Source organism: Chanodichthys erythropterus, chromosome 4, assembly GCF_024489055.1.
Source record: "Chanodichthys erythropterus isolate Z2021 chromosome 4, ASM2448905v1, whole genome shotgun sequence".
Lineage (NCBI taxonomy): Eukaryota > Metazoa > Chordata > Actinopteri > Cypriniformes > Xenocyprididae > Chanodichthys > Chanodichthys erythropterus.
Genome location: NC_090224.1, coordinates 11,608,078 through 11,634,312, shown reverse-complemented (window position 1 = coordinate 11,634,312; position 26,235 = coordinate 11,608,078). Strand labels below are relative to the sequence as shown.

At 38.2% G+C, this 26,235-nt stretch overlaps 2 protein-coding genes across 5 annotated transcripts in view; one reads left to right on the top strand and one right to left on the bottom strand.

The window, feature by feature from the left end:
• The window catches only part of hmcn1 (hemicentin 1), a 91,514-nt gene extending 78,166 nt beyond the window's left edge, over positions 1–13,348 (top strand). The window contains exons 82-107 of one of the 3 annotated variants that reach the window (XM_067384099.1): positions 481–671; positions 741–954; positions 1,086–1,220; positions 1,312–1,502; positions 1,964–2,045; positions 2,200–2,469; positions 2,553–2,723; positions 3,144–3,314; positions 3,386–3,556; positions 3,753–3,923; positions 4,012–4,182; positions 4,730–4,900; positions 6,096–6,242; positions 6,442–6,579; positions 6,671–6,792; positions 6,904–7,141; positions 7,485–7,547; positions 7,670–7,789; positions 8,005–8,139; positions 8,266–8,379; positions 8,467–8,592; positions 8,855–8,983; positions 9,813–10,175; positions 11,212–11,331; positions 11,444–11,570; positions 11,654–13,348. In XM_067384099.1, the coding sequence (XP_067240200.1) occupies positions 481–671; positions 741–954; positions 1,086–1,220; positions 1,312–1,502; positions 1,964–2,045; positions 2,200–2,469; positions 2,553–2,723; positions 3,144–3,314; positions 3,386–3,556; positions 3,753–3,923; positions 4,012–4,182; positions 4,730–4,900; positions 6,096–6,242; positions 6,442–6,579; positions 6,671–6,792; positions 6,904–7,141; positions 7,485–7,547; positions 7,670–7,789; positions 8,005–8,139; positions 8,266–8,379; positions 8,467–8,592; positions 8,855–8,983; positions 9,813–10,175; positions 11,212–11,331; positions 11,444–11,570; positions 11,654–12,020 (4,418 nt within the window). In that variant the 3' untranslated portion in view covers positions 12,021–13,348. Of the gene's footprint in view, positions 1–480; positions 672–740; positions 955–1,085; positions 1,221–1,311; positions 1,503–1,963; positions 2,046–2,199; positions 2,470–2,552; positions 2,724–2,942; positions 3,007–3,143; positions 3,315–3,385; positions 3,557–3,752; positions 3,924–4,011; positions 4,183–4,729; positions 4,901–6,095; positions 6,243–6,441; positions 6,580–6,670; positions 6,793–6,903; positions 7,142–7,484; positions 7,548–7,669; positions 7,790–8,004; positions 8,140–8,265; positions 8,380–8,466; positions 8,593–8,854; positions 8,984–9,812; positions 10,176–11,211; positions 11,332–11,443; positions 11,571–11,653 lie in introns of those variants that run through there. The other 2 variants (XM_067384101.1, XM_067384102.1) reach the window with 2 other exon arrangements.
• A 1,805-nt stretch (positions 13,349–15,153) lies between these two features.
• On the bottom strand, positions 15,154–22,092 carry arpc5b (actin related protein 2/3 complex, subunit 5B). 2 transcript variants are annotated; one of them, XM_067383100.1, is made up of 4 exons: positions 21,807–22,092; positions 20,906–20,979; positions 17,870–18,046; positions 15,154–16,209 (listed from the first exon to the last, which is right to left on the bottom strand). In XM_067383100.1, exons 1-4 carry the CDS (start codon positions 21,943–21,945, stop codon positions 16,147–16,149), a joined length of 453 nt encoding a protein of 150 aa, XP_067239201.1. In that variant the 5' UTR covers positions 21,946–22,092; the 3' UTR covers positions 15,154–16,146. The 2 variants fall into 2 exon arrangements, with proteins under 2 accessions (XP_067239201.1, XP_067239200.1); XM_067383099.1 differs by having other exon boundaries at positions 20,906–21,040; positions 21,826–22,092.
• Between the last annotated feature and the right edge of the window lie 4,143 nt (positions 22,093–26,235).

Below are 26,235 nucleotides of genomic sequence, written 5' to 3'. Positions count from 1 at the left end.
AATGTTGAGAATAAACTCAATAAATTATGAGAATAAAGTCATTAAAGAACAAATTCGTAATTTAACAAATTTGTTCTCATATTTTAATGACTTTTCTCATAATTTAATGCGTTTTTTTAACGACTTTTTTCTTGAAATTTAACAACATTTTTCTCGTAATTTAACAAATATTTCCTCGTAATTTAACTACTTTTTTCTTGTAATTTAACAAGTTTATTCTCAACATTTTGTCTCGACTTTTTTCTCGCAATTTAATGAGTTTTTTCTCAACATTTTGTCTCGACTTTTTTTCTTGAAATTTAACAACTTTAATCTCGAGATGGTTTTATTTTTTAATTATTGCTTGGCCCTAATCCTCTTCCGTAGATTTATGTTATTAATAATAATATTAATATTAAAATGTATTATTTATGTAAATTAGTATTATAATAAATTATGTCATACATGTATTTATTTATTTCCTCTCCCTCTCTACCTCAGTACCTCCTTCCATCCGTGTAGGAGAGTCAGAGGTGTCTGTGGTGGAGAACACCCAAGCTTTGTTGACCTGTGTGGCAGACGGGGTCCCACAGCCCACTATCACCTGGGAGAAAGATGATATTGCACTTACTGACACCACCGGGGAATACACGATCCTGCCCACAGGAGAGCTGCTCATAGACACTGCACAGGTCAGAGTCCCAATCTTTAAACTGCTTGCATTCAGAGTGTTTACATATTGTGACAGTTTGTGTATGTAGCCTGAGGATTCTGGGAGTTACACGTGTGTCGGAACCAACTCAGTTGGGGAGGACAGTCGCACCATTGGTCTGTCCATCCACACACATCCAGCCTTCACTGAGCTCCTGGGGGATGTGGCTCTTAACAAGGGAGAGCGCCTTCTGCTAACCTGCAGCGTCACTGGCATCCCTCCACCCAAGATCACATGGGCATTCAACAACAATATCATCCCTGGTATTGATCATCCCTCTAATTGAGCCTACAAATATCCACAATTTGCATACCCTGTAGTTTATCACTATTAGTTATGCTGCATGTGTCAATAGGCTATGTGAGAATCAGGAAAGTATTGTTTCTGCCCACAGCCCAGTATGATCATATCAATGGCCACAGTGAGCTTGTGATTGAGCGTGTGAGTAAAGACGACTCAGGCACTTATTCCTGCATGGCTGAGAACAGCGTAGGATCCATCAAATCTCTGGGATTTGTCTATGTTAAAGGTAAACATCTGGAATTCTGTTATACGATGGCTTGTATAATCAAAAGTAAATCCATTGTGAAAAACTTAAATCTCTTGTCCAATTTCTCCAGAACCACCAATAATAGATGGAGATGTTCATTCAAATCGCATTGAGCCCCTGGGAGGGAATGCCATACTTAACTGTGAGGTGCGAGGAGACCCTCTACCCACATTCCAGTGGAGCAAAAAGGGCGTCAATGTCCAGATAAGCAATCGAATCCGTCAACTTGACAACGGATCTCTAGCCATCTATGGCACAGTGGTACATAAACACAACACAACAGCAGATACAGCTGCACAAATGCAAAGTATATAAACCCTGCTCTGCATTTGTATCATTTTTTAAGGAATGATTTACCCAAAAATGAATGTTGGCATTTTTTATTCACCCCACTGTAGTTCCAGAAGATACTATTTCTTTAACTCATGCAACCGAATGCTAATCAAATTTAAAACAAATTATATTGCACTGAAAAAGAGTTTAAGTGCCTACCTGAGTCTAATATGCATTATTTGTTCTGCTGTGTGTAATAAGTTATTTTTCATTTAGATACTAAAATAGGCATTATTTTTACAACAATACAAGAGGGTTAATATGGGTACACAATGTTTGCCATCAATCCTGGATACAAAATTCCAGGTGTAATTTTCCAGATGTTTTGTATTTTTATCCTTTTGTAACATTCATAAATAATAAATGGGATCAATTTGTAATTTTTGTAGAGCGAAGATGCTGGAAATTACATGTGCGTGGCCACAAATGATGCAGGAGTGGTGGAGAGAACAGTTACACTGACCTTACAGAGTAAGTCTACAGTTCAAAACAAAAATGAATCATTTAAAGTTAAAGTCACGTAGAATACTCACACAGAAAATAAAAACCTTAATTATGATATATTTATATATAAAAAAAAGCCCTTGCTTGTGTTACTGTAATAACATCAGTAATCTGTCCATAGGTTCTCCTACCATCACTGTAGAGCCAGTAGAAACAGTGGTAGATGCCGGTTCCACAGTGGTGCTGAACTGCCAAGCAGAGGGAGAGCCTGTGCCTGTCATTGAGTGGTCCCGTCAGGGGCGCCCCCTGTTGGGTAACGAGCACATAACCACACTGAATAATGGTTCTCTGCGGCTCAGTAGTGCTCAGAAAGAGGACACGGCTGAGTATGAGTGTGTGGCCCGAAATTTGTTAGGCTCCGTGCTGGTACGCGTGACCCTCACAGTACGAGGTGAGCTTCGGCCTTTAGCAAGTATTCGGATTATAATGCAGTTAGATGAATTATAATGGCCAATTGAATTGTGTGTTTTGCAGTTCACGGAGGTTTCTCTGAATGGATGGAGTGGGGAGCTTGCAGTGTTTCCTGTGGTACAGGAGTGCAGAGGAGACTGAGACAGTGCAATAACCCATTTCCTGCAAACGGAGGAAAGCACTGCATTGGTTCAGGAACAGAAACTCGCAGCTGTCAAGGCAAACCTTGCCCAGGTAAATTAGTTTACTTTTCATCCCTTTTACACATTACAATTAATATATATATATATATATATATATATATATATATATATATATATATATATATATATATATATATATATATATATATATATAATATATTTTAAAATATAACAAAATAAAAGAGATATTTATATTTTAAATTGTAATAATATTTTACAGTCTTACTGTTTTACTGTATTTTTGATCCAGTAAACATAGCCTTGTGCATTAGAGACGTCTTTCAAAAACATAAAAAAATTTACCAACTCATACGGTAGTGTATATTTTTTAATATTTAAGTGCTTATTTATAAACATGAATTTTTGACTGTACTCACCAAGATCTCTCCTAAACAAACAAACAAAAATAGATAAAAACATGGAGAACAGTCCAAACTCTTTGTCCCCATAGTGGATGGTAATTGGTCCGAGTGGTCTTCCTGGGAGGAGTGCTCTCGTACCTGTGGTCAGGGTAACAGGACTAGGGTGCGGACTTGTAGTAATCCTCCTGCCCAACATGGGGGTAGAGCCTGTGAGGGAAAAGCAGTGGAAGCCATCATGTGTAGTATAAGGCCATGCCCAGGTGAGTGGAGGAACATATCTTCTCCTGCTTTCTCATGGGCATATCTGTCTGACTGGCTTCTTATCTGTCAGTGGCTGGGAACTGGGGTGCCTGGTTGCCTTGGAGCCCTTGTAGTGAAACATGTGGCAAAGGGATGCAGACAAGACTCAGACTCTGCAATAACCCTCCACCCTCATTTGAAGGACCATCATGTGAAGGACCTGACACACAGACACAAGTGTGCAATGAGAGGCATTGCCCTGGTAAGCATTCTGGTGAAAATTATTATTTTTATTTAAAGAGATTGTTCACTCAGAAATGAAAATGTTGTGAAATTAAACAGCTGTTGTTGGCTGGATGTTCTAAATATCCAATATATCTAAATATAAATTCATATGAATTTGGAACGTCGTGAGTGTAAATTTAAAAAGACGTGTCTTTTCTTCTCCTCTTCAACAGTGGATGGCAAGTGGTCATCCTGGGTAAGCTGGGGGGCATGTAGTGTTTCTTGTGGAGGCGGTACAAGGCAGAGGACACGTATCTGTGCAAGCCCCACCCCCCAGTATGGTGGACGGCAGTGTGAGGGAAATGACATCCACATTGATTTCTGCAACAATGAACCCTGTCCCAGTGAGTAAAGACATTTCACATATAGTAAACCCACAGACATATTAGTGTAATGCAGAAGGCTATAAGTATAAATTATCTCTCTTCATAGTTCATGGTAACTGGGGCCCATGGAACAGCTGGGGAAGTTGTAGCAGGACCTGCAACGGTGGACAAATGCGTCGCTACAGAACATGTGACAATCCTCGACCAGCGAATGGAGGCAGAGCGTGTACTGGTTCAGACTCGCAAATCCAGAAGTGCAACACAGCCAATTGCCCTGGTATAGCACTCATACATACACTACCGTTCAAAATGTTGAGATCATGAGATTTTAAAAATATTTTTCAAAGAAGTTTCTTGTGCTCAAAATAACTTATCTATTTCAATATAGTTTAAAATGTAATTTATTCCTGTGAAGGCAAAGCTGAATTTGTATCTGCCAATACTGCAGCCAATACTTGAGAAATCATTCTAATATGCTGATTTGGTGCTCAAGTGGCATTTCTTTTAGAATAAAAAGTTCAAAATAAGAGCATTTATTTTTTGTAACCCTAATTTTATGCACCCCGCCTGAATAAAAGTTAATTTCTTGCAAAAAAAGCAATCATTTTACTGACCCTTTGAACTGTAGTGTATATTGCACAACAAATACCCAGCTGTTATATATTATTTAATATACAAGAAAAGCTAACTAAATTTAAGATTTATGATTGACAAAAACTTGAATGGAGGATGCAAACCACATCAGATATAGAAGACTTTTTTGGATTCATTTTTACCATAACTGATTACACATCTTTCTGTGCTTTGTCTATGTATGCGTGAAGTTGATGGTAAGTGGGGTTCATGGGAGTCCTGGGGTGAATGTTCAGCATCCTGTGGAGGTGGAGAACGGACACGTGTCAGACTTTGTAACAATCCATCACCTAGCAACAGTGGCCGACCCTGCCCAGGAGACTCCACCCAGTTATCAAGATGTAACATACAGCCATGTCCAGGTACATTTACAGCTAACTATGTATGGTTCTTAATCAAGACTTTCATCAAGAAATTGTTTAATGATTTAACATGGTCTTGAGGACCATTTTTATTCATTTATTTTTATTTTTAATTATTTTTATTAATATTTTAATTATTTTCCGAAAAATTATGACTGTTATCTATAAAATCTAATCAAATACAATATCATAATAATAACACAATCATGCCTAATAATTGCCTGATGGCTTATATAAGAATTTACAGTTCTCTGCTGTCTGTCTTAGTAGGTTGTAATGAATTTAGATTAAAAATGAATGTGAAGAAAACTCTCACAGTGTTTTCATTTAGCTTATGTAAGCTACACATTAAAACACATTTTATGCAACTTTCCCCAACCACTGGTTAACGGTGCAGTAAGTAGATTTTGAACAACGCTTTTGGACATTGTTTATATTTGAAATCAACCCAAATAAACCCTACCCTCTCTTCATTGCTCTGTCTCTAAAATTCACTCCAATCCCAATCCAATCTCAAACCCCAGCCCGATCGCTGCTGGCATGCAAGGCAAGTGTGCAGTACTGTTGCACTGTTACACATGCAATGCAAGATTTATCACAGCTGATGTGCAACAGAATGCTTCAAGAAAAATAAAGTGCAGTTGATGAACGAACGACAAGGAAGCACAAAAAATGAACACACAGTACACAATACAGTAAATACAAAACTAAATACAAGTAAATACAAAGCATTCGTTGTTAGTCGCAAACAGCACAGCAGCTCCAGACAATCAAAACAGTGTTACTCACATGAGAAGTGGGATCCAAGCAGCCTCCGCGTCTGTTTTCAGGCCTTCCCACTTAGCTCTCTCCAGCGCTGGAAAGCTTTTCTAATGAGTCCTAAAGCGCTTGCCCAGTCATAAACCTACATTCCAGTGATATTTTTTTGAGCCCTTTTGTATTGTGTCCCATCTCTCATTCTGCAGTTTTTTTTTTCTTATGTTCAAATCTCCCTCTTGCTCATTCTGTCTCCTCTACCGCCATACGCCCCCCTAATGCTGATTGGTTAGACGTTTGTTGTTGGTATCAGCCCGACTAACTTCCAAACAGTGTATTTGATACTGAGTCCACCTGTAATTTCTGACCTTGATTTTAAGTTAACTAAACAAGAAATGATTGTACTCATTATCTAAACTTTTCTACTTTTCTCTCTAAGGTGGCCCTCAGAAAGCGAGAGGAAGTATCATTGGGAACATTAATGATGTGGAGTTTGGCATTGCCATCCTCAATGCCACTATCTCTAGCAGTCCCACTGGAGGGAGAGTTATACAGGCCACCATCACTAATATACCCAGGAGTCTGGGTCAGTCTCTGCTACTTTTTGTTACGAGCAGCAGTGTATCATATTTAATATGCTAAAATGTATAGTTTAAAGTATTTGTCAGTATATTAATTATTTTTTATGTGGCAATGGGGTTGTAGCTTAAAGATTATTTAACAAAAACTAAAAAGAATACTGTAATTTGAGTTGGTGCTTGTATATGTTCTGCTAAATCATCCAGGCTCTGCTATGAGGAAGTTGATCTCCATCCTGAACCCCATTTACTGGACCACAGCACAGGAGCTGGGTGAAGCTGTTAATGGCTACACTCTCACAGATGGCATCTTCAGACGTGAAACTCAGGTGGAGTTTGCCACAGGTAAGAGAAATCACGTTGATGTTTAGCGATCCTTGTAAACTGTGTTTTTCCTGAAAGGGTTCTTTGTTTAATTTATTTGTGTTGACTATAGGAGAGATTCTCCGAATGACCCATGTGGCACGAGGGCTGGACTCCGATGGAGCGCTTCTGCTAGACATCGTAGTAAATGGACACATCCTGCAACTGCCCTCCAATGCAGACATCAATCTCAAGGTAGAATCTCCATCACTGAATTCATTAACTGTTTTACCTTTTTATACTTTGAAAATAGAATGCTACACAATGTAAACTTTATCACATTAAAATATCTTTTTTGAACTCCAGGACTACACTGAAGACTACATCCAGACTGGTCCTGGTCAGTTGTATGCTCTGTCTACACGTATGTTCAGTATAGACAGAGTGAGCGTGCCTTACTCCTGGAATCATACCATCACATACGGACCCTCCAGAGGAAAGATGCCCTATCTGGTACAGACACTTCATGCTTCGGCTATCAATGCTCTGTACCGTCCACTAGAAGAGATGCTGGAGTTTGCCATCCATGCCACTATTGCTAAAGGTACTATATACAAATATTAGGAAATAATTTCATTCAGTATGAATGATATATCCACATCATCATATTGATTTGATGTTAAGATATCATGGGCTATTTGTTTCCAAATCAAGCTTTTTCAATGCGTAATTTTCGAAATACTAGAAATACTTTTTCATTTATCTTCTCTATATTACAATGTCTCAATGCCTGGTTCAAAATTTTTAATTTAATATAATGCAAAATTCATATGCCGGTGCATCCCTAAACATCATAAAATTCTAGCCGATCATTATGATTTTGTTGTGTTTTATTTAATAGTTTTAAGAGCTGTCCCTCTCCAATTGCAATATATTTTTGTCCTCAGGAGAGCGCAGTAATCAGTGTCCCAATGGTTTTCAACTGGACCCCGCTGGGCCATATTGTGCAGGTACAGTCAGACAGTATTTTTTGCTTTTACTATATAATACAGATAATAGTCTCAATTTGTGGATATACAATGAGTTCTTTCATTAATGAGATTCCGTGCTTGTCCTTTTTTTGCTGATGAAGATGAGAATGAGTGTGTGGAGGGAAATCCCTGCTCACATGCCTGCCACAATGCTATAGGCACATACTATTGTTCCTGTCCCAGAGGACTCACCATTTCAGCTGATGGCAGAACGTGCCAGGGTACGGCAGTTATTTTAAACTGTAATCATATTTCACAATATTACTGTTTTTACTGTATTTTTGATCAAACAAAATGCAGCCTTGGTGAGCATAAGAGACTTTGTTTATAAGACACTCCTTTAAAAAAAAAAAAAACATACTTTTGAGCGGTAATGTATGATTTGTTATTTCTGTAATCTAAGCTAAACAGCTGCTTTCCTTTCTGTTTACCCTAGATATTGATGAGTGTTCACTGGGTGGGCACATGTGCCATGATGGACAAGACTGTGAGAACACCATTGGCTCCTATCGCTGTGTAATGCGCTGTGGGCGGGGCTTTAGAAGGACAGCAGACGGGCTGAGCTGCTCAGGTGTGTTATGTATATTGTTTATGTGTGTACTTGTATGCTAGGATGAAGATAATGATGAATAGAGAGCATTAAAATAAGATTGAAGTATGCTATATACATGTCAGTTGTTTAATCTTGCTTCTACAGATGTGAATGAATGTCAGGAATCCAACCCTTGCCATCAGCACTGTCTAAACACCATTGGCAGCTTTCGCTGTGCTTGTGAGCCGGGGTACCAACTTAGGAATCGGCGCTGTATTGGTACATTATATTGTGGTTTATAGCTTATTCTTGCAGGGTTTGTAAAATTATGCATCTGAAACTGAAGTGATAATTCTTTCTCCTCAGATATAAATGAATGCAAACAGAGAGTGTGTCGCTCTGATCAACAGTGTAAAAACACACGTGGTGGATACACTTGCATTGACCTCTGCCCTACTGGCATGACCAAAGGAGGCAATAGCACATGCATAGGTTTGTGAAATGCTTGTTGCTTATTAGAGGGCCATTGTGTTGCAAAAAAAAAAATAATAATAATAATATAAATATATATATATATATATGTATATGTGTGTATATATATATATATGTGTGTGTGTTTTGTTTAAATTAATAAAACAAGCTTTGTTTATATTTAGAATAATTTAAAAAAAAATATTCATTTTTATTTTATTATTATTTTTAATTACATAATTAGATTATGATCAAATCAAATACATTTTTATTCTGCTTGCAGATATTGATGAGTGCCATGACGGCACGCATCAGTGCAGGTATAATCAGATCTGCGAAAACACCAGAGGTAGCTACCACTGCACTTGCCCGAGGGGGTACCGCTCTCAGGGTGTGGGCCGCCCCTGCCTTGGTACGTAGTTTCCCCCACACCTAACTCTAATCCTCTGACAACAACCCAACATCCTGGGCTGCTCTCCTGCCAAATGCGAACCTGCATCCCTCCCTTCATCTTTACCTACCTCATTCTTTTGCTAAAGTTCATTTCTGTGAACCAACCCTCACCTAAACAGCATTCAGAACCTGTGATGTCACTTCCTTCCACACAGCTTGCTTTTACTGCCACAGTGCTTTTAAACTAACCAACCTATAACTGTAAGAAACAAAGAAGGCACAGTCACTGATACCAAATCAAGGATCCAGGTCTCTCTGAGCTGCTACAGATGTAACTGTGAGTTGTATTACACTGGTTAAGTAGGTTCACTCTCACAGCAAGGCCAGCACGACTATAATGATTCTGTCCTTCCTCTACCTGTATCTATCATCTTTGACTTTACTCTTCAACTTCCTGCTTGGTATTCTCCGCAGAAATGCTATGCTTTGCTGTGGCTTTTTTTTTTTTTTTTTTTTTTTTTTTGTCCTTTAGTGACAGTTTTGGCATTCAAAGTTTTTCTGATGAGTACTGAGAATGAATCACTGTTATTTCTATTAATCATTTATTAATAGAAATAACCAGGAATCACTAAATACACTCAATATTTTACAACAAAAATACAATACTTTTTGCATGAGAAACCTGCTTTTGAAGGATAGCTACACATGTGCAGTATTTTTGTCTCATCCCCTTCTTTTTATTTTCTTCTTTTGATCCTCTTATTCTCATTTCAACTCTTTTTCCTTTATTTTTTTACCTTTCTTTTCTCAATTTCTCTTTCTCTGTGTTGGCCTTGCTGTGAGAGCAGACATAAACGAGTGCGAGCTGGTACCGGTGCCCTGTGCCTATCAGTGCGTGAACAGCCCTGGCAGCTACAAGTGCCTGTGCCCACCGGGGCTCCACCTGCTGGGTGATGGCAAGTCCTGTGCCGGACTAGAGCGCTTGCCTAACTATGAGAGTTTCTCATATGGGTACAGAACATCACAGTCCTCCTCTGATCGGAGCTCCTACCAGCAGCGCTACCATAGCCTGACTTCCCAGAGTTACCACTCATATGTCCCCGTAAGGGGACGTCATGTGGCCAACAGACCAAACAATGCCCCTTCACGCAGTCGTAGGGATACTAATTCCTGCCCCCCTGGTTTTAAGGCAAAAAAAGGCCAGTGTTTAGGTAACTACAAGAGTAACTGTTGATCTGTAGTGAAGTTTCATGGGTTTCATGTCATATGCTAGGTGTATGTATATGTATATCAGACAGTATACTGTATTCTTGATCCTTAATGGTTAAAGTATTGTGAAATGCTACTATGACAGTAACTGATGCGCAAATGTCGTGTTTTCATGATATTGTGTGAAAACTGGTTTATGTGCCAAAAAAGTTGTACTTTTAATCAAAATTCAAATAGTATTGCTCAGTTTTAATGTGGTTTTTAAGTCGCACATTATAAAAGATATATATGACCTGAAATAATGTAGAAGAAATGTACTTTGGTTTAAACTATGAGGAAAAAAATAAAATTGTCAACCCTTAAATATTTTGTCAGAAAAAGCAAAGCATTGCTTTTAAAGCAGGGAAATGGGGTTTAACACTACAGAGCCCCTAAGGGGATATAAACATGGGGAAAATATGGGATGTGAGGAAAAATTCTATTTCAATGTTTCAGTGTTTACACAAATTTTTGCATTCCCCTCAGAAGTTTGGAATTCACTTACAAAAGTTTTCTTCCCCCTGAGAAACTTTGCGAAGAAATACAAAGTTTTGCGTGCAAATTAATAGTTTCCTGGGAAACTCAAAATTTTTGCTTTTTGTGCAAACACAAAAATATTGAAATATAATTGTTCCTCCCATCTCATGTTTTTCCATCACCATGTCCCTTTAGGTGCTTTGCTGAACACAACATGAGCAGCAAAGACTCAAAAAAGTCCCAACATTTTTCTCAGAAAATGCATCATTTTAGAAAAGCAACATAATTATAGCATTACTTTAATGATTTTTAATGTTTTTTTTTTTTTTTTTAAGATATAACCGCTTCAAACATAATAATGATAAATGGTGGCATACAAAGTGGCAGTTATACTGATTAATGTTTCATTTTAGAAGGTTTTTTATGTTATACACTAATTTATCAAATAATGTCAATATGCAACTTACAATGCACGATTTCCATAAAATAGTCCATTAATTATTACCCATCTTGTGTTTGTAGATATTAATGAATGTGAACAGAGGGATACATGTCAACATGAGTGTATGAACACACCAGGCAGCCATAGATGTTTGTGTCCCAGTGGCTATCGCCTTATGACCAATGGCAAAACCTGCCAAGGTAAGAAAATGAAGACTTCTCTATAGAATGACCTAAAAAAAAATCTAAAGAAAAATCTAAATATACTAAATAAGAGTTTTGTATTGATCACTTTTGGTGTTTATATGGACAGACATAGATGAATGCCTGGAGCAGAACATTCAGTGTGGTGCAAACAGGATGTGTTTCAACATGAGAGGGAGTTACCAATGCATCGACACACCTTGCCCTCCCAACTATCAGAGAGATCCAGCTACAGGGTGAGACTGCCACTATTTTTTTTGCAATTGTCTGTTTTTTCTTAGTTGATAATTTTAAATAAAGTGAGTTCGGCTTCTCTCAGGTTCTGCCTGAAGAATTGTCCGCCCAATGATCTGGAGTGCGCCCTGAGCCCGTATGCACTGGAGTACAAACTGCTGTCCCTGCCCTTCGGCATCGCCGCCAATCAGGACCTGATCCGGCTGGTTGCCTACACCCAGGATGGAGTCGTCCACCCCCGCACTTCCTTCTTAGTGGTCGACGAGGACGCGACTCTGCCTTTCGCCCTCCGGGACGAAAACCTCAAAGGTGTTCTGTTCACCACCCGGCCACTGCGCGAACCTCACACGTACCGCATGAAGGTACGAGCCCTGTCTTACAGCGCCGACGGAGGAATAGAGTACCAGACCACCTTCATTGTCTACATCGCTGTCTCAGCCTATCCGTACTGAGCACTTTACTACGCACCACAGCCTATGAAGAGAGGGAATGATCAGAGGTTGCGCAAAAAAAAAAGAAAAGTAATTTCACGAATTTTGAAAACAATGTTTCTTGTCATTTTGACAGATAAAAAACAAGAAATCTGGTTCCCATAATGTCCCTGTTATTAATATTCCCACATTAAGTGTTTCTAAATGAGATTAGAAGTGCAGAAAAGGGAAGAAAATTAAGTTTTTAAAGCACCCCTGCGAGAATAAACCAGGACAGAGCTGTGGGAGCAGATTTTGCAAGAGAAACGAGAGATTGCAAGTGTATGCCAGTGGAATATTTTGAAATATTGATCACTGAATTAAGTGGCCAGATTGTGAGACCAAATTATATGTAAGAAAAGGCCAAAAAAAGACTCTTGTAATGTCAGTGGCATTAAAAAAAATCAGCCATATCAGTAATTTGCTGATAAAAATAGAGCATGATAGAAAATGTACAACCCAGTCCATCTGGATAAAATCTTTTAAAGCGCAACCTCTGAGAACGGTGCAGTTTTTGTACATGCATGACTGAGAAGTGCGTGTCTTTGTGTGAGAGTGTGTATGTGTGAGTGCAGATCCGCCACTTGAAGAGATTCTCACAGGTCATGTTGACATGTAAGGCCTTGTAGGCTGGAAGAGCCGAGTTGAAGAGTCTGCAGACAGATGACGTTGCTCTCTGGAGTTCATTGGAGAGACTTGAAACCAGTTTTAAGACTGCAGGCAGGTTAACGGTTCAGCCGCTCCGCGGGCTGCAAGAATCCTTCATCAGAATGTACAGCAGGACTATGGGTGGTAATATAGAATACATTTGCATATATGTCTACCTATTAACTTATTGGGAATTGCTTGAATATATGAAAGAAACTCAATTCCCTCCATTGCTTTCTATGAAATGAGACGGGGAAGATTTTATTGGTTTAAGTTTGTGCTTGTTAACATGATGAGGTTTGGGTTTGCAGTAAAAATGAAAAGGATGTCCACCTCAGGTAAGCACTACCTTTACTTTAGAAGAGAGTATTGTCAACCAGTAATTATGCACATAATAGCAATGTCTCATTATCATTACAGGTTCATACACATTTGGAGTATTTTTTTTTTAGTCAGTATTTTTTGTCAGTAATCAAGTTGTATTCTATTGTCATGATATGTATATAAGTATTTGCGTTTTTTATTTGTAATACTATGTTGTATTCCCTTTTTTTAAAAAAATACAATAAAATGTACAATCTATTAATTTTGATATATTAATTTCAGAGCTGCATACACTGCTGTTCAAAAGTTTGGGGTCAGTAAGATGTTCGGGAGGAGCATGTTCAGAAATTCTACCCAATCAGTACGAGAGGAGGCATATATATATATATATTATAGACACTTGGACTTTTATTTCAAATAAATGCCATTCTTTTGAACTTTATATTCATCAAAGATTCCTGGAAATGGTTTTCAACATTGATAATAATAATAAATATAGCTGCAAGCAGCAATTATGGGGCCAAGCACAAAAACGGCACAAGAAGCCAGCCAACATGGCTGGGAGCATCAGACCAACTACAACTGTGAGCAATTAAAGACCTATTAAGATCATTTTAGGCAAAAGAGCTGAAAAATGATCAAAAATGAGGATTTACTGGTTCATCACTTTCGACCAATAGGTGGCGCTGTGACCAAATTAATGTGGTATGGTCAGAGTGAGGTGACAATGACACTTGCAAAGTTTGGTGTCAATATGTCAAAGCATTGCAGAGATACAGCTTCAAGAGTGGGTTTGCATCATGCCTCAAATTCATTGCTCCGGTATATGAAAATGGTTTGACGTATCGACTTGAAATCCATAACTTTTTGTCGGCATGGTCTGAAGATGATATGGTTCGATTTTGGTGAAAATCAGAGCAACGGTCTAGGAGGAGTTAGAAAAAGTGGGTTTTTAAAGAAAAACAATATGGCTGACAGGAAGTACAGGCGACTATGGCAAATTTGATATCTATGTTCTCAGCATGACCCAAGGAATCTACTGAGACCAGTTTCATTACAATCAGTTAATACAGTCAAAAGTTATTAGCATTTTTGTAAATTTTGTTATAAATTTGTTATAAAAAAATTGTTGTATATAAATTATAAAAACCAATCAGAAGTTATAAGCAAAAATATCAATTTTTCATATCTCCGCACCAGTAGGTGGCGCTGCACCGAAACACTGCATGATGCCTCAGGTCATGCTTGTGATGACATGTACCAAGTTTGGTCTGAATATGATAAAGGAGTTATGGCCTAGGAGGAGTTCGAAAAAGTTAAAATTAAAAATGGCGGAAAAATTTTCATGACGGAAAATGACGTCATAGGGTGCAAACGATTTGTCTTGACCCAAGGAATCAGAGAATTTTGTTTCTACCCCTTACGGTTCAAAAGTTATTAACATAAACATAAGTGCAACTTTGGACAGCTGGTGGCGCTAGAGGGATTGAGTTAGAGACTCCAAATTTGCTATGGACATAGATCAGACTGTCCCCTAACTGTGTACCAAATTTCACAACTTTTTACCATACGGTTCTATGGGCTGCCATAGACTCAAGAGCGGAAGAAGAATCAAAAATAAAAACGCCAACAGATACAAATAGGTGCCTCCGCACCTTCGGTGCTTGGCCCCTAATAAATGTTTCTTGAGCATCAGATCAACATATCAGAATGATTTCTGAAGATCATGTGACACCGAAGACTGGAATAATGACTGCTGAAAATTCAGCTTTGCATCACAGTAATTACTTTTTTAAAATATATTCAAATAAAAGTTTATATTTCACAGTACTGCTGCATTTTTGATCAAATAAATGCAGCCTTGGTGAACAAAAAAAAATTACTACTACTACCCAAACTTTTGAATTGTAGTGTACATTGGAAGGAATACTGGGTTAAATGCCATTTCACTGACAATATCGATTACCAGGGAAAATAATTTTGACCCTCAGTTTGTAAAAACAAAGTTGACACACATCTGAGGCTCTCAATAGAGCTTTCAGCATAATATTCCTACATATACAAAATAAAAATATAAAAGTCAAGTCATCAGATGTATATTTAACAATTTATTATTATTATTATAATATCAGAAAAGCACAAACATTAAAAAGGAGTATTTTGTAAGGCAGTCATTATACCGGTTTGGTTTTTTGAGTGTTTGCATTTTGTCATTCTGTATTACTGCATTGTAGAGGCAGGTCCCTGATCAGATGATATGTCTCAGATCAGACTGGATCATGCTTTGAGGCAAGTATTCAACACAGTTGGCTTAAAAAACACCTCCTGATATACAATGGATACAGACATATGCATTCTGACACATACGATAACCATGGTCCACGGCAATAAGTGCTTTGGAATGCTGAAACAGATACATTAAGACAATACATTACAACAGCATTAGTGAAAGTCACAGATTAGTGAGAAGACTTCATCTGCTATGAAAATCAAACAGCTGTTTCAGATGATGCATAAGATCTGCAATGTTACTTTACGTCTTGGACGAGTATAAGAGCTAATGCGCTTTGGTTATGGAAAAATAAATACTATGGGATAACGCCTGGTGATTTAGAACAAACAAGAGGGGATCAGTGACGGGAAGGTTTAATGCACCGAAGAGTATTATTCATAATCCGACAGTCAATGTGGACAGACGTAGTGCCAGTAAGACGCTCCGACCTGTCTGTGACTGTTCATTTCAAGCCATTCACACACTAAGATAATAGAGGTTACATGGCCATTTCTCTTGAAGAAGAGTGGCAAGTAAATTGCTATCAATAATAAAAGGTTATAGCAAACGTAAGATTTTATAAAACTCCAACAAGCCCCTTGTATTCAGAATTGCTGAATACAATACAGAAGAGCATAGAAAAGTATTCCTGAGAGAAGCTACGGTAAGTCTAACATACAACTGATGGCACGGTGAGTGAAGAGTGATATGACAGAAGAAGGTGAGGTCACGCATTGAAATTAGATGAGAGGTCCTCTTGAGTCTCCTGTGGAAAGTCATCGCTTTGTTCTGAGTGTCTCGGCAGGATTTCCCGCTACTGGGTTGTTGTTGTTTTTCTTTGTGCTGTGCTAATCTGCTTGCAGTTTACACTGTTTTCCTGGCTGTTAGGACTCTCACAATGCAGCCCACTCCACCTGCAGAGAGAGCCTGAGGAGAATTGAGAATTGAGCTATTGACCTCTTTTAAGAGCATAACACACGCTTTGCTATTAAAGGGTTAGTTCACCCAAAAATGAAAATTCTGTCATTAATTACTCACCCTCATGTTGTTCCAAACCCATAAGACCTTTGTTTGTCTTTGGAACACAAATTGAGATATTTTTGATGAAATCCGAGAGGTATTTGGTTCGTCCATAAACAGCAATATAATCACCACTTTCAGGGTCCAGAAATGCGGAGCCCCGGACATGACATGCAGGAAAAAAAAAAATAGTAGGCTAAATCGGGCGCAGGAATTACTAAATCGTTCCCTCGATTTACTAAATTGTGCGCACAATATCCTATTTCGTTCCCTCGATTTACTAAATCGTGCGAATTAATTAGTAGATTAAGGGAACGATTTAGTAAATCGTGCACACGATTTAATTTTTTTTTTCTTGCATGTCATGTGCTGGGCTCTGTACAGAAAGATACTAAAGACATTGTTATGCTGCGTACACACCGAACACATCTGGGGCGTCTGATTTACATGTTAAGTCGCGTTGACGCGCGAATTGAGCGTCTGACGCCCAAACGCCCCAGGTTGAAAAATCTGAACTTTGGCATAAATTCGCGGCGCGTTAACCAATCAGGGACTCCTTTGGTAGTGACGTTTATGATGTGATCAGTGGTGGAGACCAGAACAAAGATGTTGCTGTGTGTGGCCACCCTGAGCTCTATGATGTGTCATTATATTTTTATCGAGACAGGAAGAAAAAGGACCTTGCCTGGAAGAGAATAAGCGAAAAAAAAATCGGACAATCTGGTTAGTTGTAAAACTTTTTGCATGATTTTAGCCGTTGATACTAGCCCACCTTCTAGCTAGCAAAAGTCGGCCGGCATAACAGAGTTAAATTGCCGCTACAGGTTTCCAACTGACGAGATTGTGTTTATTCAGAGGATCTGTGCAGAAAGAGATGAAAGCCCCTCCCATGATGCGAATATGCGAATTGAGTGAATTGTACGCGCGTCTGACTTCAAAATGTTCAAGCGTCCAACTAGACGCGTCTGGGGCATCAAATTCGGGCTCACCGTTCGGTGTAAACGCAGCATTGAAGTCGACTTGACTGCAGTGGTTCAACCTTAATATATTTTTTGCGGCCAAAAGCAAAACAAAAAAATCACTTTATTCAACAATATCTTCTCTTCCTTGTCATTTTCATACGTTGTTTACATCCAGTGCTTCCAGGTTCTACATCAGAACGCCTGCGTCATCATCAAACGCATGCATTGTGCTGCTCACGTGATCAGATTTGGCCAATACTGAGATGGATTTCGGACGTAAACTTGAAAGCCTTCACTGTGCTTACTGCAGCAACTATGCAAGGACAGTGAGAGGGAAGAGAAGTGAGTGTAGCATAAAGTGGTTATTTTTGTTTTATTTTGTTTTTTTGTTTTGTTTTTGACTGCTTTAACGATGTCTTTAGTACCTTTCTGGACATTGAAAGTGTTGATTATATTGCTGCCTATGGATGAGTCATATACCTCTCGGATTTCATCAAAAATATCTCAATTTGTGTTCTGAAGATCTTACGGAAGTGGAACGACATGAGGGTGAGTAATTAATGACAGAATTTTCATTTTTGGGTGAACTAACCCTTTAACCATACCTTTTCATGCCACTGCAGCAGGACTGCGCTGCTGTTCTCAGACGGTCGCTCAAAGCCCTTGTAGATGTATTTCATGAGCAGGTCCACTCCATTCTTATCCAGAGACTGAACTCCCTTCTCTATGTCAGTACTCTTGAAGGCGCTGAGCACCTTCAGCACCAGACCTTCAGCACGATCCTACAAAATGTCAGAAAAAGCTAACTATCATCTGGTTCCTGTCACTTTACAAGTATGATGTATAAATAGAGAAGTCAGCTGCATGTTTTTGTAGAGGACATAGGCCGTTAAGAGCTGTGTGTGTAAACCTCACTCCCCTGATCTCACGAAGCGATCTAGCGACTGACACTAGAGACCACGGTCTTTATCCTCCTTGTTAGAGTGCCCGACTCCCATGCCGGCGGACCGGGGTTCGAGACCCACTTAGAGCGGATGGTTCGAACAGGAGGGGTTACATTTACAGGTGTTTCCTATTAATGAATCTAGGCAATAGAGGGTATGCACGTGACGTCACCGTCAACTGTTACGACTTTGGTCACGCCCACTGAGTGGCAAAAGACTGAGCGGCAGCACTGGTTTTCAGCGTGAATGTCGCGAAAGACACACAAAACACATCCAAAACGGAAAAGAGCTTTAAGACTGACTGTACAAATAGCTTTGACACAAAACCTGAGGTATATATTTAAAGAGTGCCGAAAGCTACAGAAAAAAAGAAGCAAATGGATCACTGCAATTCACAGAAACAGCTGGACTCCAGAGAAACATGGATTTGCAGTTATCATTTTGTGTGGAATTGTTGGATTTTGAGGTAAAATCATACCGTATATATTGAATTGTTATATATTATGTAGACGACTCATCAATTAAATATTTTCCATCTTATATTCTGCATAATTGGGTGTTTTTAAATAAACAACACTGACAAAAACTATACTATAAAACTATATATATATTTTAGGGCTGGACAATATGACAATATAACATTGATATAAGTGATTACGCGGATTTAAACTTACCTATATTGTAGTTATATAAAATATTCACAGGCAGATTTGCTTTTTGTATTTCCCCGGCATTGAAATCAGGCACATAAAAATGTCAGGAAACACGACTCCTGGCTGCATGTCAATATCCATGGATTAGGTTTATTTGACAAGTTGCAAGGAACACTTTCGAGTCCAACCTTTAGGGTAATTCATTTGTTTTACAGTTTCCCCAATTAAATCCAGTCATGCGGCAGGTTTTTTAGCCACTCAGTCCAGCTGAGGGAGCGCATTTTCGGTGGGAAAGTGATGTTGATTTTTGTTTTTTTAAAGAGGGGTTATCACAGTTTCTGCCAATCTCATGTTAATCTTGAGTACCTATAGAGTAGTAGTGCATCCTTCATATCTCCAAAAAGTCTTTAGTTTGATCATATTTATAAAAGATAGATACACTGTACTGTCTTTCCGAAAAACAGCTGAGCTCCCGGAGGCGTGTCTGCCGTCAGTGCCGTGGGCGGAGCTAAAGAATCACGAGCGTGCGCAGATTTTGCGTAGAGATCGTCTGCTAGCTGCGACGTTATTATAAATAAAAAGGGAACAAAAACGTTCGTGTTGTTTACATTTTATGCCGATTGCCAACAAAACACAGACATTTGATGCAGTTTTACTCGCCACCTAATATCTGCAAATCCAGCGCCAAACTGGGACTTGTTTACAAAGCATTCATCACCGAAATTCCGGGAACAAACAAACATACATGTGCAACTCCGTTGCTGCCTCGGAAAAACAAACTTCATCCACTGTTCCCTTAAAGGTGCTAAAGAGGATGTTTTGTTTTATACATTTTTGCAATATTACTTGAAACTGTCTTTACTAACTGATAAAAGACTATTTATTAGGTGCACTGAAAGTAATAATATTAATATACATAATCTGTGCACGAGGTAGGGCCTTAAAACCATCAGCCAATCGTTGGCCCTCTGGCTTGTCAATCACTGCCATGATGTTCCTTGTGAGAGACGAGCGTGGCTGCGCGCTCCAGTAACTTTCCACACTCCACAGGCGCCGCATGCAATGTTTTTGTCAGGAGACGGGAGTAACAACTGCAGATTATGAGTTACCTACGTTGAGTCCGACATAGTGAATCCACTAACACGACACAGCGAATGCCGATGGTAAACACTCGTGTTCCAATACTCCTGCACGAGTTTTGGGAGGCGTTCCCTCGAAAAACTAAGTAACAGTCGTTGGTTTCTCAGTCGACGAAAATATCCTCTTTAGCACTTTTAACGCTGGGTTCTTTGGGAAGCTGAAAAGGGTAATCTTTCCCTCACAACCAAAAACACACTCCTTTGTTGACAGGAGCTGCATCTCATTTCAGAGGCTGCATCCTCCAGAGGTCGCACTTGAAGGCTGAACACTTCATCAAGGATGTCATATTTAAGCAAAGTAACCGTAATAAAATTGACTGATATTCATTGTGAAGTGTAAAATACTGTAATTTCTTTCTTACTTTGCAATCTAATGGTTATTTTTCTAAAATGAGACTGCCTTGATGATGTATGCAGCCTTCAAAGGGTGCAGCCCCTGAATTGGGACACAGCCAATGTTCAAAAATCTCTCGGCTTCCGTATCTCGAACGAAGCGCGTAGATGGGCATGCTCTTGCTCTGGGTGATGTGTGTGTGCATACTTATCACGGAGAAGTGCCTATACAAGGAATTCCTCCCTTTATTACGTGATATAGGCCATACTTGAAAAAAAATTGGTGAAACATGTCCACAACCAGAAGTAGTGTATTTGGCACAGAAATACAATGTCATACGTCCAGCTCGTGTTTTGAAACTTTGGCCATGTTTAGCATGAGAATGAAACTCTTTAACAGTGTAAATAAGTCAGAAATAGCATTACATCCCCCCTTTAAATAATTAAATTTAAAAATAAAAATTGCAAAAACAGCAAATTCTGCTTAATTGAGAAAAAAAGGCTATGATTTTCTATATCTGATCAGAGGAAAGTACTTTTTCCTTTTAGGAAAAAAAGGTGCCATGACTCACCTTGACGTTCTGATTCTTTGTGTTCATTGGTGGATTTTTTAATACTGCCTGCAGGGCACCCATGAGATTCCCTTTGCAGAGTGGAGTTAAGAAAAAAAGAATTTCAACATCTATGCATGCTGTGGACAGGCCGCACTTGAGGTATTAAAAGGAAACCACGGGACAAAAAAAAAAAAACCATTAGAAACAGGAAATAAAGCCCTGGCTGCTCCAAAATTGACATATAAGGACATGAATTCAACTTCCTTATACTAAAATAATTCACAAGTTTCAATATGACAGGAAAGTTTTTGTAAACTCAGTTAGTTAACAGATCTGCATCTTTTTTGCAGAAACACTTTTATTAAAAAAGAATGTCTGGAATGTCAAGACATGTCTGGACATTTCAGAGATCTGAATTTGAACTACTGCATGTTCATAATGCAGCATTTGAGTTTGTGGCTACTCTCACTTTACTTATAAACTATAAAGATGGACCTTTATCAGTGTTGTTGCATACTACTGGATGGATGTTCGTCTAGTAAAGTAAATGTAAATGTGTAGAATAAATCACAACCCAGTTCTGTCTGTGTCGAGTCTTTGATGTACAGAAATCTGCAGGCCAGCTGGTGTATCAGGCAACTCATGAATTATGAACACCCAAATCAGATCATGTCATGTTAGCTTACTGGATGAAAACGAAATAAAATCGCCTAGCTTCTACTGCTAATAAGCACTTTTTGGTATTCGTTTCAATTATTTATTTAAGCACACTTTATGTAGCAAAACATTTAATTAGCCGTGTTACATCCATTACTGATGTCATAATTACCTACTCAAGCATAAAGCACACGGAGATTATTTTATAAGCTATATAGACTTTATCAGATCATGCACATGTTGGTGAATAAAGAAGGATATTGTCTGATGAGAGAATCCACCTCTGCCTCATCTGGACCCAGCTGGTTTTCTCCTCCCTCTTCCTCGTCTACAAACTTATTCTCGTCGTATTCATCCACATCCACTTTTCTGAAACGGTCGGACACTGTATTCTTTGACATGATGAAGGCAATTTATTCCGCGTCTGATGATAAACTAAACGTTTTTGCACGAATACAATGCAACAGTCCTGTATGCTAAACGAGCCTGACGGTTCCTGCAGCCTACTGTCTGGCAGTCAGTGATGGATCTCATCACTTCCGCATAGAGCGCCCTCTATAGTACAGCGGAGGAATTAAGTTCCTAATCCGGTGAAGCAAACACTAGGGGTCCTCAGCACACATGTAATGGGTCAACAAGAGGACTTGGACTTATTCAAAGGGTTAGTTCACCCAAAAATTTAAAATCTGTCATTAATTACTCACCCTCATGTCGTTCCACACCTGTAAGACCTTCGTTCATTTTCGGAACACAAATTAAGATATTTTTGATAAAATCTGATGGCTCAGTGGGCCTCCATTGGCAGCAAACTAATTAACACTTTCAAATGCCCAGAAAGCTACTAAAGACATATTTAAATCAGTTCATGTGACTACAGTGGTTCAACATTGATGTTATGAAGCGGCAAGAATGCTTTTTGTGCGCCCAAAAAAACCCCAAAATAACGACTTTATTCAACAATATAGCTAGTGATGGGCGATTTCAAAACACTGCTTAATGAAACGTCGAAGCTTTACGAATCTTTTGATTCGAATGGTTTGGAGCATGTATCAAACTGCCAAAGTCACGTGATTTCAGTAAACGAGACTTCATTACTTCATAAGGGTTTCAAAACATTTTGAAATTTCAATGGTTCATGTGAATGGTACACTCCGAAACAATAATGATTCGAAACAAAAGATTTGTAAAGCTTTGAAGCTTCATGAAGCAGTGTTCTGAAATCACCCATCCCTAGATTTTGTTGAATAAAGTCATTATTTTGTTTTTTTTTTGTCGCACAAAAAGTGTTCTTGTCGCTTCATAACATTAAGCTTGAACCACTGTAGTCACATGAACTGTTTTAAATAACTGTTTTAACTGGGCATTTGAAAGTGTTAATTATCTAGTTGCCAATGGAGGCCGAGCCATCAGATTTTATCAAAAATATCTTAATTTGTGTTCTGAAGATGAACGAAGGTCTTACGGGTGTGGAACAACATGAGGGTCTGAATTTCACAGACTCTGAATTCAAATCTAAGTTGAAAACCTACCTTTTCTCTCAGGCTTACAACTGTATTTGATTTTTAACGTTGATTTTTAAAGATTTCAAATTAGTGTTTCTGATGTAAACTCCTTTTATTATTGCATTATTATATTTATTTATCTTCTTGTACAGCACAAAGGCCAACTGCTGTTGTACTTATTGTGCTATAAATAAAATTTTGATTGATTGATTGATTGATTGATTGATAGGTTTCACAAATCATAGAAAAATGGGCATTTTGGGGAGGTGGAGGGGCATTTGCTAAGTTAAGGAATGTTAAAATGTTGAGAATAGAATTACATTTGAATAATTTTAATGTAATGTTAAAATATTTAAATTAATAATAAGTCGGTCTGTTTAATGATAACAGTGGAATGGACTATTTTAATATGCAGTGGTAGTCAGCTGACGGTAGATGGCGCCAGAACACTTTCGCTGTCTTTAAAAGTTTGGCGCTTTTCACGCTTCAAAATGTTAACCCTTTCTAAACCGCCGATAAAGGTAATGGGTTATCTTATTATCTTATATAGGCCTATTAACACTAGCACTACCGGAATTCTATAACTACTAGAACTGCCAATAGCGGTCATTTTGACTGTTCATACCAGACAGCAGTGAATGTCATTTTTGTCATGTTATATTTACTTCAAAGCTTCTATGGTCATGTTTTATGAAAAATGTGGGGTAATTTAAGCATACATAATATAATATGTTCGTGATATTATTGTGTAAGAGCTACTAGACCTCCCACAAAAGTGCATGCCGCAATTTGCTTTCCGCAATTTGCATCCGGCAAGCTGGAGATCAAAGTTTTTCACCGCAGTTAAAATGTTGTTCTTGAAAGTCAAAATGTCAACAAATATAAAATGAAGCAGAATATTTCGTTAGATAAAAACATATTGTGAATTTTGGAAATGATTACATCTGTCTTTATTCAATACATTTTGACTTTTGGAGTTTACAATGCTTTAGCATTATCGGAAATGTTTGGACCACACGAATCGGGAACAATTTTATGCAGCCTCTAATGAAATCTAGAATGAATAAATATTATTATTTTTTGGAATTATCTCTGAATCACTCTCAGAATCAGTGTCAGACGAACTGTCAAGAGACCAAGAGACATCGCTCTCTGCTCCTCCATCAGACTCTGCATCATCAATGTTCTCAAGCAAGGATAAAACCTCAGTGACAGTCATTTTCTTTCTTGTTGCCATTTTGACGGTAAAGCTAAGTTTTAGCTTAGCAAAAGCATACAAAACTGCCAGAGAAAGGTTTCTAGGCAACAGCTTGGCAACAGCTACGCACATCTTTAACGGCGGAAAAAAGCGTTGAGGAGATACAACGCCTGTAATATGTGCGGTCAAATTGACCGCTATGGCCATTCAAGGTAGAAATACTCAGAACTCTTTTGTGTTTTGTAATTTTAATAAAATAACAATGTTAAAATAAAATTTACATTAATTTAAGAAAAGTCATGGAACTGTAGTTATATGGGTTTTATTTCAACAAAGTTATTACATTGCAAATCTTTAAAACGGTCAAAATGACTGCCTTGGTAGTTCTAGTGTTAAGTAGGCTAATTAATCCTGCTAATTTCGAAATTCCACACTGTAAACGTAAACTGGGTTAACCATCTTATTTGCATATTTATTCTATAATATTTACTGAATGAATACTCTTTCGAATGGCACATGACCTGTTTTAATAACTGCTGGTCCGTTTGTGAAAATATTGTCAAGCAAGTTCACTTTAGTTGTATTAAGTCTTTTGAAGCATAAAAACAATTATCTCTTTAACACTACAGTTAACTAAACATTCAACATTTTTTAACTGTTTTGAATAGCTACAGCGCTAGTTTATGCAGCCGTTGACAGTGCATGGATATTTACTGAAGTAAGCACTGAGGCAGTTTGTCATTTGCAACATTCTGGCATCATAATTCATGTTGTCTGTAATTGCCACAAGGTTATATATAAATTGCGCGCCCATTTCTACAAGTTGTTAGCCTCATAGCATAATTGGCCAGATCATATTTCAAAGGCAGATATCACAATTTGGCCAAAAACGACTTAGGCAATTATGCTATGAGGCTAACGAATTATGCTATGAGTCTATGGTGTGAAACAATGCTTAAAGGTGCCATCGAACGTTTTTTTTTACAAGATGTAATATAAGTCTAAGGTGTCTCCTGAATTTGTTTGTGAAGTTTCAGCTCAAAATACCCCATAGATTTTTTTTTTTTTTAATAATTTTTTAACTGCCTATACTGGCCATCATTAACTATGCACCGATTCATGCTGCTGGCCCTTTAATTGCTTAAATTTACTCCGCAAATGAGATTTATATAAGAAGGAGGAAACAATGATGTTTGATACTCACTGTATGTCATTTCCATGTACTTAACTCTTGTTATTCAACTATGCCGAGGTAAATTCAATTGTCAATTTGATGGCATCTTTAACCGTGGCCTTTATCCTATAAAGGCCTACAATGATTGACAGCTAATAGGTTAAAAGAACAGCTTTTGAAGATTCACTCATCCGTATTCTAGACTTTTAATCTTTAAAAAGAGACACAAGGAATTCAATATAGGCCTTTTTTGGAAGCATATTATATGCAGAGGAAGAGACACAAAGGCGTGTTTGTGATGCAATAACCGTGTAGGCAGCGGATGTCTTTCATACTTTGCATAAACTGTTCACCTCTTGTCCTTTCACGTACATAAAGGCATTCCTTCTGACGTTACTCATTAAGAGAAACCTCAAAGCATCAACAAGTTCAAATAAACATCCTCCATTTTATCTACACGTTTACATGTCTGTAAAGCGTATACAAGCTGGCCATGTCTGAAAAATCACATCTACTTTCTTAATGACCTAACTGGATTTGTCAACTTTTTCTTTGACAAGTGGTACAACCCAAGATAAGAATGCAGATGTTAGTTGTGGAGTAAAATACAATATGATGATTCTCTCATATTGTTAGGGAATTTTAAGTATGTGTCAGTTGAAACTTTTAGATAGGGCTTATCTGACATTTAAAAAAAAGTAAGGCAATGACAATTTTTGTGCCACAATTAACCTTAGAAATGCATTTACTGGATTTAAATCTGTCTCAAAAGTGTTTCGGAGGGCATTTACACCGTGTTTTCACGATCGGAGAGCTA